Source organism: Xyrauchen texanus, chromosome 29 (genome assembly GCF_025860055.1).
Source record: "Xyrauchen texanus isolate HMW12.3.18 chromosome 29, RBS_HiC_50CHRs, whole genome shotgun sequence".
In the NCBI taxonomy this organism is placed as follows: Eukaryota; Metazoa; Chordata; class Actinopteri; order Cypriniformes; family Catostomidae; genus Xyrauchen; species Xyrauchen texanus.
Genome location: NC_068304.1, coordinates 33684250 through 33700763, shown reverse-complemented (window position 1 = coordinate 33700763; position 16514 = coordinate 33684250). Strand labels below are relative to the sequence as shown.

Below are 16514 nucleotides of genomic sequence, written 5' to 3'. Positions count from 1 at the left end.
ATATTAAAAACGAGAGGCAAAAGAGGCAATTGTAATTCAAACATACTGTTAACAAAAATATGTAGAGAAAAAAATGATGCCGCAAAATATAACAATGCACTATTTTAATTAGATTTTTTTTTAAAGAAAAATCTGTAAAGAATGTATTTAAATAATCCAGACTGTATGTTGTGGACATTTCTGTTTGTATTCACATTACATAATACACAGTTAACACAGTAACTTCTAAAAAGTAGCTAATACTGTACTTCAGTTTAAGATATACCTTATATGCTATTCAGGATCTCAGGTTTTCAGGACAGTATTCTCATGTTGTTTATGTTGATAAATCTTTAATATGTTTGATACATGTTTAGATAATTAATATATATTTTTAAATGTTTAAATATTAGGTTAAAGCTTGATCTGTTAGAGTTTGACACACATTTAATTGTGCAAGTTATCTTTAAATAAAAGGATATGCCTTTAATAAAATAAAATAAAATAAATGTTAATATAAATATAAATATGTTGTAAAATTTAAGTTGGTGATTCCCCATTTACCTCTCTGCCCATACATATATATATATATATGAAGAAAAGGAGGGGCAAGCCAAAATAAATTTTTGTGGTAATCAACATTATTCCATAAATGCTGTCTATTGAGCTTAACTTGTATTGAACCTGTAATATTCCTTTAATATTCCTTTAATGTCATTTCAGTAAAAGACAATAAATTATTCAATGTACATAAGCCTTTACTAGCATCGTTCTTGCAAGATTTCTTGCATTTTGAAGATCATTTGGGCAACAATAACGACAAACAAATGATGTTAAACAATGTAAATAATGTTTTTTTTATTATTATGAGCATCTGTCAAACTGTTGAAATTTCAAATAAGGGATAAATGATACAATAAGGTATCTGAGAGGCTGTGATAAAAGTTATTGTTAGGCTTTTGAACGGAACTCAAAAGGAGATGTATGTCAGAAGTTTAGCCTCAGCCACCATCACTTTTTTTATTATAATAATTTTTTCCAAATAATGTAAGTGAATGGTGACTGAGTCTGTCATTTTGCCTAACACCCTGTCTATGGCGGACACGAGTGACGTTGCATCACATCACAACGCCTTGAGGCTGTCTACACTAGACGCGGCAAAGCGAACGTTCAAAACCATTTTGGCAAGAGTAGTGCCAGCTTGTGCAGCGCAAAATAGTACAGGGCATCCGTGACGGACACATCCAGTGTAGACAGCATCATTGATTATAATATCGATTTGCTTTTGTCACATCGTGCCTCTCACATCTGATATAGACCGGGTGTAACATCTCCTATTTTACTCAAATGAAAAAGGGAAGCTGTGGGGTGTTGGAACAACATGAGGGTGAGTAAATGATGACATAATTATAATTTTTTTGGGTGAATTATTCTTTTAACTCCAAGAACGGTGAGGTTCCAGCATTGTATTTTTCATTTAAATGTGTTTATGTCTGCCTGTGTGCAAGTAAAAGGTTGTAAGAGGAAATGTTACTCACCATCTGCCTGATCCTGACAATTCGGTGTCTTCTCTCTCTCCTCGCTGCAAATAGATACACTATCATTACCATGCTGTCAAGAGATGTATAGAGCAATGCTGGCCATGTCCCAGTCACATCACTGAGCCCTTTAGGGGGCAATACTCAATTGCTCTCATCTAATAAGAGCTCAAAATAGTAAATTACTGCAAGCTTTTGGCGACAAATCACATTAGAACTGCTGGTGTTGGAGACTGTTCCCAGACGATTATTTACAGACACAGCAAACAAACTCCCAACCCTATTTAGTGAGAACACACCATAAACAATATGTACATACTTGTAGTTAAAACCATTTGGCTCAAATATGACAGAATTGAATCCAAATCTGACCCCCAAATTTAGTCTTTTAACTGGGCTGTATCCTCATGAGGGGAGCTGTAGAAATTAGGACATTTGGACAGTGCCGTGGGTTATGGATGAGTGCTTAACAGCCATTAGCTCCAGCGCTATGGGCAAGTCTCTAGCTAAGTGTGCCGCAGTTAGTGTGTTGCTCTTGGATACCTGATTAGGGTGCTGGAGATCGAGTAGTCTAGAAAGCCCTCCAGGTCTGCTAGTCCGAGACTAGAAGCACTGCTATTCCCATTTCTGAAACACACATATGCACATAAAATGATCACTGAGTACAGACACAATTTTTAAAGGGATAGTTCACCTAAAATGTTTTATTCTGTCATCATTTACTCACCTTTAAGACAAAAGGATTCAATGGAAGTGAATGGTGACTGAAGCTGTCACATCTTAACATTATGCCTATCATCTCTTTTTGTGTTATTCTGAAGAAAATAAGTCATTCTGTTTTGGATTAACATGAGTAAAAGAATAAAGTATTTTCTTTTTTTAGAAGAACTATCCCTTTAACTCTCTCTGTACTCTCTATCTTTGGATCTGTAAAAGTAACATCAATGCAGAAGCCACTAATTTTCAATGATAATTACGGTGTAATAGCAGCAGGGCTTGGATAAGAGCGAGTAGGCATGAACACTGGCATGAGATTCATTAGCATGGGCATCACTGGCAAGTTTATTGCCGGCTGATGACTAGGAAAGTGTACCACTTGTGCCAAAACTGGCAACAGCAAGGTGGACAAGTGGAGAGTAACCTTTCCCCCTGACAGGGCAGAAAAAAGTAAGGACGAAGTTGGGGTAAAGTGAAAAGCCAGATGGAGGTGAATGGCCGGCTACCTAGACTTAGGTAAGTAAGGATGTCATTGAGTTTGGGTGAGTCTTGGCATATTTCAATCAGCAGGGAGGATTCACACACCTATTACCTCCTTTTTATTCTAGAGTCAACAGGATGTGACACATGGCACCTGTCTGTCAGTATGATGCACATCTTGTCAGGGCTATGAGCATTGCATGGTTTGTTTTTATATGAAAGCTCTGCTCCAGACTCAAGTCATGCAGTCAGAGATGTTTACTACGATAGCTGTGCTGGGCAATGCTTGCAAATGGAAACTCTCTCACATCAGAGGGGTACACTACCTCAGGCATCTCCTTAGTATGTGCATGTGTCTGTACAGTGGGAAATAGGTCTATGAAAAATGTATGTCTACAAGGCAATTTTTCTTTTATTTATTAAAATGTTTGTGCAAGTCAATATGTTATTCTGTAACGTGTGTGTGTTAGACAGATGGTAAAAATATCTATTTTCTGATTCATCACAATCTTCATTTGAACGATCTCGATATTGATTCTTAAATTCCAAGCTCAATCTTTTACTCTTATGCACAAACATCTACTACAATGAGAGAAAATCACTCGCATTTTCATACACATTTCACGCATATGATTAGCCACTGGCAGGTAAATGTATTTTTTTAATACCCATCCTGTTCTTTACAGTCACTTGTTGATCAAAAACAACAACAACAACAAAAAAAAACCTTTTACCTCTTTTCATGCATAGCACAGGTAAGGTAAAGCCATTCAAGTCCTCTCTCGTTAACATGCGCTCATTTAAAGATGCTTTTTAAAGAACGTCCGGTTTTCTTAAAGAGATTGTACTAGATTTTAGCACCTTCAGCAAATCAATGGAAATACTTGTAAGAAGTACAAATTATTAATGTAAACAATGGACATGTAACAAAATATATGATATATAATATTTATTGATGTAATAAAGGGATTAGGTAATTTTTTAAAAGCTAAAACATGACCAAAATGATGAAAAAAATATATATATAATTAGTAAAATGTATATTATTTTTATGTACCTAGTTAGTCCCCTGTATTAACAGCTGGGAGAGAATTAATTTCATATGGAAGCAAAAAATGTACATAATAATTGAAATATACCCATATGAATCGGATTCGTATAGAAACAAAATAGAATTGAGAGCTTGTGAATCGGAATCAAATCGAATCAGGAAATCTGTATCAATACCCAGTCCTACTGTACAGAGAACAAACTGACAGCTGTTTAAAGATAGCTGGATGGAGTGCAGGGGTTCTGGCTAGAGATACTAAAAACCAGTCAAAGCAACCACATTGCGATGCTTCAAAAATATACACGAACACGTCCTGTGAAAACAGCCAGGGTGAACAGTTACACTCATTTTGCTAAATCAATTATTGTGGACTGCAGGTCAACGAAAGGCTTATATTCAAGGATATGGAAATAAACAAACAATATACTGACTTCTAAAACTACTTTGAGTTCTGACTTCTGCCTTTGTCACTGTTGAGGGGGAGAAATAATCAATAAATCTTACTGTTATTGGTATCGAGAATGGTTGCAACCCTAATTAAGATATGTTAAATACACACTGAGGGTAAAGTGTTTTAATTCTTTCACATTATTGCTTCTCTAGTTGAACACATCAATTACTGCCACAAAGATGAGGGAAGCAGGCCTACAAATGGGTGCTACAATGCACTCTGGGTGTACCAGCGCATTCAGGATACTGCATGTAGCAAATGTCGCTTAATGAAAAGCCAGATGGAGAAGCCACAGTGTCCAGCAAGGCATGATGGTCTACTGGAAGACTGACCCCTCGCTTATCTGGATAAAGCTACTGGTGGTCTCCTCCTGGGGGTCGTCGTCTGGGGCAATCTGTGCCCAACTGCCTGAGCCGCTTTCCTCACTGCTAGTGCTGAAAGAGCATCGCTTCACCTCCACATCTGCAGAGGGCACTGTGACAACTGAGGAAGCCCTGTGTTTGTCACTGCTGGGTGGTGGTGGTGGGGGGGGGGGGATACATGGCAAAACAGTAGCATCACAAAGAGCCAGAAATTCCACCTGATGATTGATCCTCAGGCAGCAGATGATGATCTCTACTATGTAAAATTGCTCTTTTTGCATTCAAAATTCTCCTTCCCCCTATTTTTATACATACAGCAGCATAGGTATAAAGTTAATCAAATGCTAATCTATTTTGTGTTTAGTAGTAAGAGGAATGGGATATGGATAATGGACCAACTTACCATTAAATAAGTAGCTGTTTAAAAGGCATGTATTTTAACTTGTCCTTAAATAACAAGATTAATGACACAACCAGTGACTCATAAACTCCATAAGCATTTTAATGAACACAGCAAAAAAATGTATTTTACAAAAGAACATATTTCTTTAAAAACAGTATTTTTTTTTTTTTTTGGAAAGCAGGGGTCAGCTTTTCATAGTTTCATATAAAATGGAAAAACCTCCTAACCTCCTAACTAGACACGTTGTGACAGCAAATCTCCTTTCAATGGGTTTTCTCATCTTCAAAAATGTTTCACTATGTCAAAATTGTCCCTGTAAGTAACTAATTCCTAATTTCTCTGTTTCTCTCTTGTTTCCTTTACTAGAGGTCTGCTACCCGACCTGAGCCCAATGTTATCCAACAAACATCGTGTTTCGGGCTGGGTACGGACCAGTTTTTCCAAGTGTAACTTCTGGTACGAATCGGGTTTGGATTAGTTATTAAAGAAACCAAAAATATGCCTAAATAAAACACAGTCTATTGCAACAAATTGACTTATTTTGAGAGGAGATTATAAAGAGTGAGCAATTTCAGGTTCAGGACGCTACTCAGTCTTAACACTTTACAGTACCGGTCAGGTAGAGTCAGATTAAGGTCCCATGGTTTCAGGTTCTGGTCAGGATCATGCTTCAACTTAAGCCCATGCAGACCTCTATACCTCTATAACCCTCTATATCTTTACCTTACCAGTTCTTTTTCTGCACTCAAGTTAAAACTCAGGCACTCTGTTGATTTGAACTGTTTCAACACACATTGTTTTATGATAATTAAATTGGATTAAGGCTACCTCTCAGAGAAGGATATGTTTACAGTTAACTGTACCTGCTTTTGGTTGCCATCCCACTTTCTTTGCTGCTTTGTAGCTGGACCAGATGGGATGCTTCTCTGTGGTGGGTCCAATCCCTCCCCACATCTTTAGAGACCTCTTCTCTTTGATCTGGTTCAATATGTATCAGGGGTACCTCCCTATGCCCTCGCCACGCTTGTCTCATACAGGAAGAACTTTGAGAGTTACCACTTTTTTCTTGATGCTCCACACTTGGCCGGTTTCCACCACTTTCTCGACGGGACTGTTTATAGCCTTGCCTCCTTTCTCTAACAGGAACTTGTGGACGACAAGCAGCTGCACAGACTTCCTGCTGGTTTCCAAGCAACGATTTGCCACTCTCTACGATGTCTGCTGCTGGACGATTAGCAAAGAGCTGGACATGTGGTTGTGAGTCTGCAGAATCCAGTTCTACACTGTCCTCTGATGGCTCTGCAATAATTTTATTCTTGCGCATTAGAGACTCAATAGAGCTGGACCAGGTATCATGAATCAGCATATCTGTAATTTGGTCCATTTGACCACGCTGATACAAGCAGGAATCAGATTTGCAGAGTCCTGTAGATGACACAGAGTTGGTTGGATAAATGTTGAGTGAGTCTCCATGTACATTTCGAGCAAAACCATCAAATGATTTGGCCTTAATGGGTGAGTTTACAGTTAGTCTGGAATCTGATGATCGTCTGTCAGGAACAGAGGACTGACGGATACAAAATGGGGTTCTGTGTGATGGGAGTAATAGGCTATTACTCCATTCTTTGGTCTTGGTCAGACTGTAGTCCTTGTTCTCCTTGTCCATGTCTCTCAGCATGAAGCGATAAAATTCCTCTGTGATACTTTCAGTGCTGGATTGCTTAGAGAGACACGATGATGTCCGCACATTGAGGTGTCCGTTTTTTTTACTGGCAGCCTGTTGAACAGCTGCTGCAAGGATGCTGCTGGCATTTTTCCCAGCATAGTAGTCCAGCAGAAGGTCAAACCCACGACCCTCCGTCTCCATCTGGTTCACCATGAACCGAGAGAACTCATCTGTAATGCTCTCACAGCTGGACTGCTTGGAGATAGAGCTACGTCTGCTCAAATTATGCCCAAGCCAGTTTCCTGGTCCCAAAGTGTTTGGTGTTCCAGAGAAATCCATGTCCTCTTCTGGAATACTTTCATAGCTTGATGCTCTCCCTCTACTGCTCCATCTCTCACACTGCAGGCGGCTGCGAGATGATTGGCCAGATTTGGAAGTGTCCACCACACTCAATTCTGGACAGTTCATAATCTTGGCTGTGACCTCAGATGCAAAGAGTGCAAATGGGTCAGATGTTGTTGGTTCGTCAAGGTTGACGGTCTCATCCACGACACGGTTGACTAGACGCTCCATGAGTTCAGGCTGCTCTTCAGTTTTACGTTTGATTTCACTGAGGCGTGGAGGTCTGTGCTTCTTGGTGACTGCAGTTCCATTTTGTGACTCTTTACGTTGGAGGGCTGCAGCTGTGCGGCATGGCAGAAGCAGCCCCTCTGGACCATCTGACCCTCCCTTTAAGGCGCAGAACCATGGCTGTTTTCCACTTGAATTCTCCAAGCAAATGGCTGCTAGCTCTGTCGCCATGGAGACCACTGTGGTCGCCAAGTCTTCGGCAAAGCATGTTACAGGAGTTCTGGACTCTGAATCCGTTCTAAGTGCTACAAGTGCTCCTGTAGAGGACGATAATGAATTCTGCCTGGTCTCACTCTCTCCTCCTGCCCTCCCTTGTGGCATGTGAAGTTGGAAGCTTTCAGCTGAGGGGAGTGTACAGTCTGAGTTCTTCTCACTCCTACCCAGCAGCGCTTGTAGGTTGGATTGCTCTTTAAGCATAGTGGCAGTCACTCGGTTCAGAGTAATTTTGTAGGGTTCTTTCAGTTTTGGTTCATTTTCTCTCTCCTCCTGTATGTATTTTTGCTCTCGCTCTCTTTTCTCTAAGAGAATAGACATGTTCTCCACACTGCTCTGCCTCTCTCCATGATTATAAGCCTGGCTTGGCTCAATCAAATGCTGCAAGTGGCTTAAAGCTTCTCTATCAGAATTGGTACCAGTCTCATACTCCCTAAAGCTGACATTGTCTTCTTGCCTGTCAGGTGACCCCAAATTACATTTTGAAATATCATTGATTATCCTTGACGTAACACAAAGGACATCAAAGAGAAAATTATTTACACAATCCAAGAGAAAACCGTGTATGTTTGGAGAATCTTTTCCAGGACCCTCAAGCTCTTTTCTCTTCTCAGCCTTCTCGAGGGCGTATTGAAAGATACTGTCTGATATTTCCTTTGTAAAATTATCCACATCCTGTTTTTCCTGATAGGGCCTTTTTGGATTTGTGATTCCATCCACTATCTTGTTATGTGTGGTCTCAAGGAAATTCGCAACGCTTGAATAACTTTGTCTGTGTGTGAGAACAGCCGAAGCTTCCCTAAGGAGAGCTTCAGCCACATTGGCCCTGAAAGCCTCAACACTGGTGCCCTCTGCAATGCTACAGTGGAGAGGTATGGCAGTTGATGCTTGTGCAACTGACAGAAGTCCCATAGAAGCAGAGTACATGTCTGTAGAGTCTTCTGTATCCCCAGAGTCTTCAGCAAGATCTACCACAGCTACTGCTCCAGCAACCTGAGACATTCCACATACTGCAGTAGAAAATGAATACTCCCCTTGTTCTGTTTCATTTTCTTCTACTTCTTCGTCATCATCATACTCATCTTTGTCTCCTGACTCCATTGTGAGTTGTTCTGTGACCTGAGGGGTGGTAATGGTGCCGATGATGCTCGCTGCGCATGCCAGTGCTATTTCCACTGGCTTGGCAGGTTGTACAATTTGCGAGAAGTGCTGGGGGTGAGTCCCATGCTTATTTATGGCTCTGTGCACTCCATCATGCTCTGGAGTTCCATGTGATTGTGCTTCAGGCCACTCTGTCACCTCCTCACTGTTGTCAGGACTCTGGACAATCACAATTTTAGGGAGTTCAAAAGAGCAGGCTCGAGCTCTTGGAGTCTCTTCAACAGAGTGGCTCACACCACCTGACTGTTGCGAGGTGTTGGAGACACTCACAGCTGCTTCTGTGGCAAAAGAATGTTCATCTTGTGACAAATGAATAAAAGCATCCTGGAGGACAGACTCCGCCAGATTGGTGGCATAGTGACCAGCGGACTCATTCGTGTGACAACTGACTTGTTTTGGTGAGGTGCTTGGGCCTCTGGAGGGGGCAGAATATGTTCTTGAGAGCTTCTGGGAGTTGGAAGAGGTGCAGAGGGTCTCTGAGTCCTCACTATCATCTCTATCCATTTCAGTCCTTCTTTGAGTGTGGGCAGCTCTCAATGCCTTAATCGACTCAGGCATAGCATAAATCTCAGGATCTGTAGAAAGAAGGATGGATGGGAGGGTTGAGGCAAATATAGTGAAAAGAAGAAACAGAGTAAAATAAGACATCTGATAACTTTGATAATCCTACATGAAATTCAACTTTAATGCACATATGATGAAGCACAAACATGAATCCAATATAGACAGGAAGAGAAATGAGAAAGAGTGAAAATAAACTTAAGAAGAGACAAAACTGAGAATACAAGTAAAAAAAGTAAAAAAGTGAGGTGTCTACATCTATTTTGGGCTTATTCAGTAACACCTGCTGTGCTCAGCAATGGAGCTATGGGCACAGTTAAAGCTCTGAGCAAGCTTTCCATAACACACCACAACCACATTTTCTTTCACCATGACCAACCCCCAACAAACACAGATCTCTATCTGGGCCGATCTGATTATTAATTTTACATTGGCTTTGAGGAGAGCATAACCTTCACACTGTGTTATTTATAATTTCATATCACAGATTAATTATAGATTAGCTCAGCTTTGTGGCAACAGCAGGCCCAGTGTATCATGTCTCTTAAATATTTGACTTCGGGTGAGGCTCACCGCATATAGGGTCATTTGTTAGCTTAGTATTAGAAAGCAAAACTAACAGAATAAAGCAAAACAAACAAGCTTTCAGAAATGCACAATGGAAATCCATGTTGTTTTAGATTCGTCTTTTAACAAATACTGAGGACTATTGTAATGTTTAACATTGATTTTCATGTGATAAGTAATGTCAGTAGCAATCGCAAAGATGTGTATGTCTACTGCATTTACACACTGCCGTCATGCAAAACTGACCTATTATATGTAACTGTCAGCGTTAACTGAAGTTGTGAAGCACATCTTACATTTTCTGGTGTCTACTCATTGGCCAACATCCACTTCAGACACTTGAAGAAGTTGAGAAACAACGATGGTTATAGGTCTCACTAGTCGGACAGTGCAGATTCATTGGCTTTTTATCAGCATGTAAATTCGCTCTGGATTAGTATAATTAGGGATTATTTTTCCTGCACGTTATACTGAAAGAAAAAGACGCCGTAATCTTTATCGTCACGGGAATGTGCAGTGTGTAAAAAGTTACTGACATGACTGATTCGCATGGGATTAAAATCACAGAGAAGCTACATTATGCCACATCCCCATATGAAACTAATCCTGTCAGAATAGGGCTTTATTTGCATATACAACCTTAAGTACATTTATAAAACATCTTTTCCTTTGTCTCTCTCATTCTCTCTACATAGATAACATACATTCAAGTAATACTTTTGTCCACAGCTGTAAGTTTCTGGTGCATCCATGCTGTTGTTTGGTTACTTTTTTCTAAATAAGTACAGAAGACAGCGATTTCCATAGTCTATGATAATCAATGCAAACTAGACAACTGTGATTATGTTAAGTTCCAAATAATTACCAAAGGCAAAACTACAGGCTATGTTTATGCGCTTTTTTATCCAAACAAATTTATGTGACATGCCCAAATTGGTTGTAAAAACTATAACCTCAATGGTTGTGACTAGGGATACATTGTGTAACTAAACTAAGAAATAGCTTGGGGGTGGAAGAGCCCCCAAACAGTACTCCAAATAGGGCCACTCTTATCGCAGCATGCTTACAAATAGCGAGCAATGCTGAATGGGTGAATGCTATTCCAGCCATAATTTGAGCAATTTTCTGTCTATTCAAGACATAGACAGGAGAGAAGATAAAGCAAAAGTGCCAGAGCTGCCTTAAAGTTGCCATTTTAGGATTTCCAAGTGGGTTTTCACAATACAGCACAAAGACATAAAAAGTACCATAAATGAGCTAAGATATGAGCAATGGATTTAGAATGAGGTTTTGAGATTTCCGACTGGTGTGTTGTTTGGATAAATTGGATTGCTGGAGGCATGGGACGATGGATGAACTGTTCACCATTTCTGAAAGGATCATCCTCGCTGTCATCCCCAAGCTGCTCAGAGGCAGTAAGGAAGTCTTCTTCAATGGATGAAACAGAGCGATTGGTGTCATCTTCAGCAGCTCGATGACCAGCCAATCGGCCATGCCACTGCCTCTCCTGACCTGACTGAAGACCACTCAAGAACTTATTGATCTCAAAAATGACACTGTTCGTTTGGGTAGGGCGACGCCCACAGGAACAATGCACCAGACAGACATCAGCTGTTCTCTGGCTCTGAATTACAAAAATAGACACACGGTTTGTTACATTTTGACGAGGGTTTAAGCTGTAAAATTATGTCAGACGTTTTGGTTCATATTCATATCTTACCTGTGGGTGGCTGGGGTCATGCCGGCAGGAGTCAGGTGACTCTTGGCTGCTGAGAAGCAGAATTTCATTTTCTTTGGGTTGCCGCACTCCGAGAGACTCAATTAACCGTGGCAGCTCTGGGCACACTGAGGCCAGTTTCTGTAGGGAAATTTATGCTTACATTCATGACACATACACTTGGTTCGTTGCTTGCATTATCTTGATAATTTGTATTGTGTCTAATTTCCCTTTTATTAGATATTTGTTTATGTCGCAAATGATAAAAGACTTTATTCATACATTTAAATTAATTAGAATTTAGTTGGTAGAGAGGGGTAGATATTTGAGAGAAAACTGCACTGTTAAAGGGTTCACTTCACCCAAGAATGAAAACAACTTGATATCAGAGCAATGGTGGAGGGGAGGATTATCAGTGAATAAAAACTTAAATTTCAATCTGTTTCTCATAAAAAGCCATTGTATGGCTTCAGTAAAAGACAGAACATAGCGCATGGGTTGTACGGATTACTTTGTGATGCTTTTGTGTACTTTTTGGAGATTGACTACATTGACCATTGCTATAAGGTCAATGTAGAATTCCTCAATTTGTTTTTCTTTTTGTGTCATATGGTGAATAAAATATGGTAGGACTTAATTTTTGGGTAAACTGTTCTTTTTAAAACAAACCTGTATATCTGCAAGAGAGAGAGCATTGCCACAGCACTAATTATTAAATCTAAATTATCATAGAATTATCTTGTAAACATGGAACCTGCTCTCTTCATCAGTGTAAACAGAGGGAGAAGGAGCTCCACCCACCTTAATGTAGCTGTCGTCATGGCGATCCGAGTTGTGTCTGTCCACATTTATGAAGCAGATCTGAGAAGAGAGAGAAGTTTGAGAGAAATCAGCATATACTTGAAAGGTGAAATTCTATTGATAGCTTTGTGTAAAGAAAAGAAGAAAATTGAAGTTGCCCTTCACCAAATGTTCCAATCCGCTACAGCTCTTAAATGCCAATCTCCATTCTACATATTGATGTCAACTTAAATGTACATTGTGGAATTTTTTTAAAACTTTTAATCTGTATTAAAACTGTAAAGATATACAATTTTATGTCTTCAGAAGACTTGGTGTATTAGTTGTATTAACTGCTGTGTTTTTTGTTATTTTTGGACAGCTGTGGTCACTATGTCGTTGTGGGGAAAAGAGCTGCATTAAAATCCTTAAAAATGTCTCCCTTTGCATTCCACAGGAAAAAAAACTGTGTGAAAAAAAAAATTAGGGTGAGTAAATAAAGACAAAACTTTTGGGCAAATTATCCAACTTTGAAGTGTTCCACGATTCGACTGTTTTCAATTTCCGGTCTCCACTGTTTTCTCTCACATTGGTGTATATTCTTAGCTGGTAATGTAATGTTTAAGGTATTACCATTTGTAAAATTGGTCAAAAAACATGCTGACACTTCACAGAGTCGAGATGACAGTGCTTCACCTGAGTGTGTAGATGACACGGAGCGATGGTCCGATGTTACTTATGTTGATATCATTATTCACAACGGCACAAGTTCTGCCTGAAATAGATTTTTACACCAAGTGACACTTAAATGTTCTCCTCTGGACCACTCATTTTGGAAGTTTTTACTTGTGTGTCTAGAGCCCAGAAATACAAAACAGGCAATTAGATTCATCATGGCAGTACCCTGTGGTTGCTCAGGAAAACTGTGGATTCCATTAAGTCACTGAATATAAAATTCAATTTTTTTCCTCAAACCCTAACCGTTCTGCTACAGCCTTGTTTATGCAGTTTGAACTGTATCTATTTTCAGGTTGCATTGAGCATTTGTCATCTCTTTTTGCAGATAAACAAAAAGCTCTATTTTTATCTTTACCTTCATCTCACACCCCTTTACTCCATACTTTTTCTGATTTCGACCGTATATAGTTCTCATAATGATCATTCATTTACTCTCTCTCTCTCTCTCTCTCTCTCTCTCTCTCTCTCTCTCTCTCACACACATACACACACACACACACATAGGCTGTACCTTTACTTGTGCTGATGACTCATTCGATCGTACCATATCATGTTGTTATTAGTGTTTAATTCAAATATGACATTGTGTGTGAGAGAAAGAGAGTTAGTCCATTTCTCTTAGCTCCTCTTCAATTCACCCCCTTTTCTCCCAATTTGGCATGCCCAATTCCCAATATGCTTTTAAGTCCTCATGGTCAAGTAGTGATTCGCCTCAATCCTAGTGGCGGAGGACGAATCCAGCTGCCTCCGTGTCTGAGACCGTCAATCTGCGCATCTTTTCACATGGCTTGTTGAGAGCATTGCCACAGACGTTTCACGCCATCCACCGCTGCATCCACTCTCAATTCACAACACACCCCAAAGAGAACAAACCACATTAGGAGACCTGGCTGCAGTCACTCAGTACACCCTGGGATTCAAACTAGCGAACTCCAGGGGTGGTAGCTAGCGTCTTTTACCACTAAGCTACCCAGGGCCCATCAGCTCCTCTTCACTCTTAATATACTTTTAAGATCACTGTTTGCACAGATTCTCTGAGTGACAATGAATTTCTCTCTCAGGTATCACAGAAGAGGCACGTTTTCCTTCTCAGTCAGAGGCCTCCACTTGACAGGATTAGATGAATATGCTCCTTTCAAAATTTTGTTTTAGAATACCATTAAATTGTAGCATGCACAATTTCTCATACACAGGCATATGCTACTGAATGTACTTTCTCAGTGTTCTTAGCATGACATTGACTCAAGAGGCATGTTTTCCTTCTCAGTCAGAGCTGTAGCATTCTCTCATTCCAGTAGCTGATGCATACTGCAACAGCAAATAACAAAGCTGCACATCCATCTCTAATTATTGCTATGTACCAGACTGCTATTATATGGAGCTAGAACAATTATTTAAGTATTTGAATCTGACATTTGTTAATTTGAATTCTAGGTGTAATATTTTACAAATAATATTTTTGTGGCATATTTTTAAACATTTGTATTTTTAAACAGTAGTTTTATTTTATACAGTGGAATTAGTTGTCAAAAATTCAGATAATAGAATTACAGGTTCAAATCTCCAGATTAAGAAGAATTTCAGAACAAATCTCTCACATATAAATCTCAGAAATTTCATCTGTAAATTAACTTGGCCAAAGGTCGAGCAAAGCTCAGTTTTTCATTTGCGCGTTACCACATATTCTGGCAATAAAAAGTCTTCAATGACAAAAAGTAAAAAGAAGCATAATAATCCAAGGGACATAAATGACTTAAAACAGCATGTTCAGCAGGAAAACACTTCCATGTAGCAGTAATGTATGAATGCACTGATGGCTACAATGCTTTAAATACAATGTAAATTTGGATCATGCAGCATGGACTGCACTAGGTGGTGCAAGTAAATAACACAGCTTTGCTTGACCTTTGGCCTATCGGAATTTTTGACATCTGAATGTAGGAGATTTGAATTTGGGGTTCTGAATTTCTTCTCAATCTGAAAATGTAAACATGTAGTTCCACAATTAGAATTTTCAAAAATCAGTTTTGTTAAATATCCCGTCTAATATTTAAATGAACAAATTTAAGATTCAAATACAGTCCTTTAGTCTTTGAACAAGAGAGACATGCATGATCTAATGGATGAATGGGACCCTGTCATCATCACTGCAGCAAGTACTCTTTGTGAACGGGTGAGTGAATAGAAATAATGTCATACTTCTAAAATTACGTCTTTGCATTTATTTTGACTGCAGTAAGTAACTTGTTCAATTGAAACCAGCCGTTAAGTTTGAATATTCAACATACATGTTGATACTGAAGTAAATGTTATAATTTTCTGTATGTAGACCAAGTAGTTTTCATTTATATATGCCACAGTTGTCAGGTTTTAGAAGTGTGTTAAACATGTGAGTTTTTTTACATTTATCAACCTGTTACATCTACAACATCATCATAAATGGCCTACTGAACCAAGTTATAACTTGTTGATAGTTACCAAAGACCATAGACCACAGTAAGCCATAGATTTTAATTCATAATACATTTCATTAATATAAACAAACATTATATCATTACATAATGCTTAAAAGGTTATTAAAACTGCAGCACTGCCCATATCTACCATTGAAATCTGCTGTTCGAAAGAACCCGGAGGCACTGTTGCTTGCTGTTTTGTCATTTCATCTAGCCTGCAAACACATCAGTTCTGTGCTATTTGAGAGTGCATTCGTGATGGGACAAAGAGAAAAAGAGCGAGTAAGCAACCTGTCAACATTGTTCTGAACAGTCATATCAGAGATCAGATCAGATTCTGTGCTGGAGGTTTGGAGTGTCTCGGCTGTCAGGCGGCACAATTAATGTATCGTGGTGCTGATATGTGACTCGGTCTCTGGCACAGTCAGACATACACACATACACATGACCAGAAAACAAATCAAAAGCCACAATTCACATTATTTAAATAGCTGACCTAGCTATATTTGTACATTTTCTCAAGAAAATGTGAGTGTTGCATTACGTGCAAAAGTCACAGCCACAATGCCTGCATGTTGTGGCTGGTTGCCCAGGGCATTGCTATGTGACTGTTTAAATGTTATGAGTAGCTTGCACATCATGCTGTGCAGTTGCAAGTGTGTTCTGAGTGGTTGCTTACAGGCCCAAGTTAAAAGAACCCACCCCCATGTCTCTGTTCTGCTCCCTAGTTGTGTCTCAGGTCACTCTTTTAATGTAAGTCTGTGATTTTTTTATTTTATTTAATAGTACACCTCACCTCAACAAGCTGCATGATTTGATGTATTATTCATGTCTGTTGCCCAAATAGTGTGGAACATAAATGTGCTAAAGTTTAATACTTTACAATTTACAGGGTTTGTTCAATCCCTAATTCATAGAATGAGCAATAGTAATAGTGATGCTTGGTAGCTCAATATAAATTTCTATGGCAAGAATACAAAAGACAGGTCATAACTAGGTCTTATTTTGTGTGCATACTAAATCTTTTTATTTTGATCATTTGGA

The 16514-nt window shown here is 39.2% G+C and overlaps 1 protein-coding gene across 2 annotated transcripts in view; it reads right to left on the bottom strand.

Annotated features, from left to right (window-relative positions):
- The window catches only part of LOC127622648 (A-kinase anchor protein SPHKAP-like), a 73272-nt gene that overhangs the window by 8073 nt on the left and 48685 nt on the right, over nucleotides 1-16514 (bottom strand). The window contains exons 4-10 of one of the 2 annotated variants that reach the window (XM_052096663.1): nucleotides 12298-12357; nucleotides 11500-11637; nucleotides 11145-11403; nucleotides 5845-9226; nucleotides 4549-4725; nucleotides 2061-2144; nucleotides 1518-1561 (exon numbers count right to left, since the gene is read on the bottom strand). In XM_052096663.1, the coding sequence (XP_051952623.1) occupies nucleotides 1518-1561; nucleotides 2061-2144; nucleotides 4549-4725; nucleotides 5845-9226; nucleotides 11145-11403; nucleotides 11500-11637; nucleotides 12298-12357 (4144 nt within the window). The remainder of the gene's footprint in view (nucleotides 1-1517; nucleotides 1562-2060; nucleotides 2145-4548; nucleotides 4726-5844; nucleotides 9227-11144; nucleotides 11404-11499; nucleotides 11638-12297; nucleotides 12358-16514) is intronic. The other variant, XM_052096664.1, reaches the window with a different exon arrangement.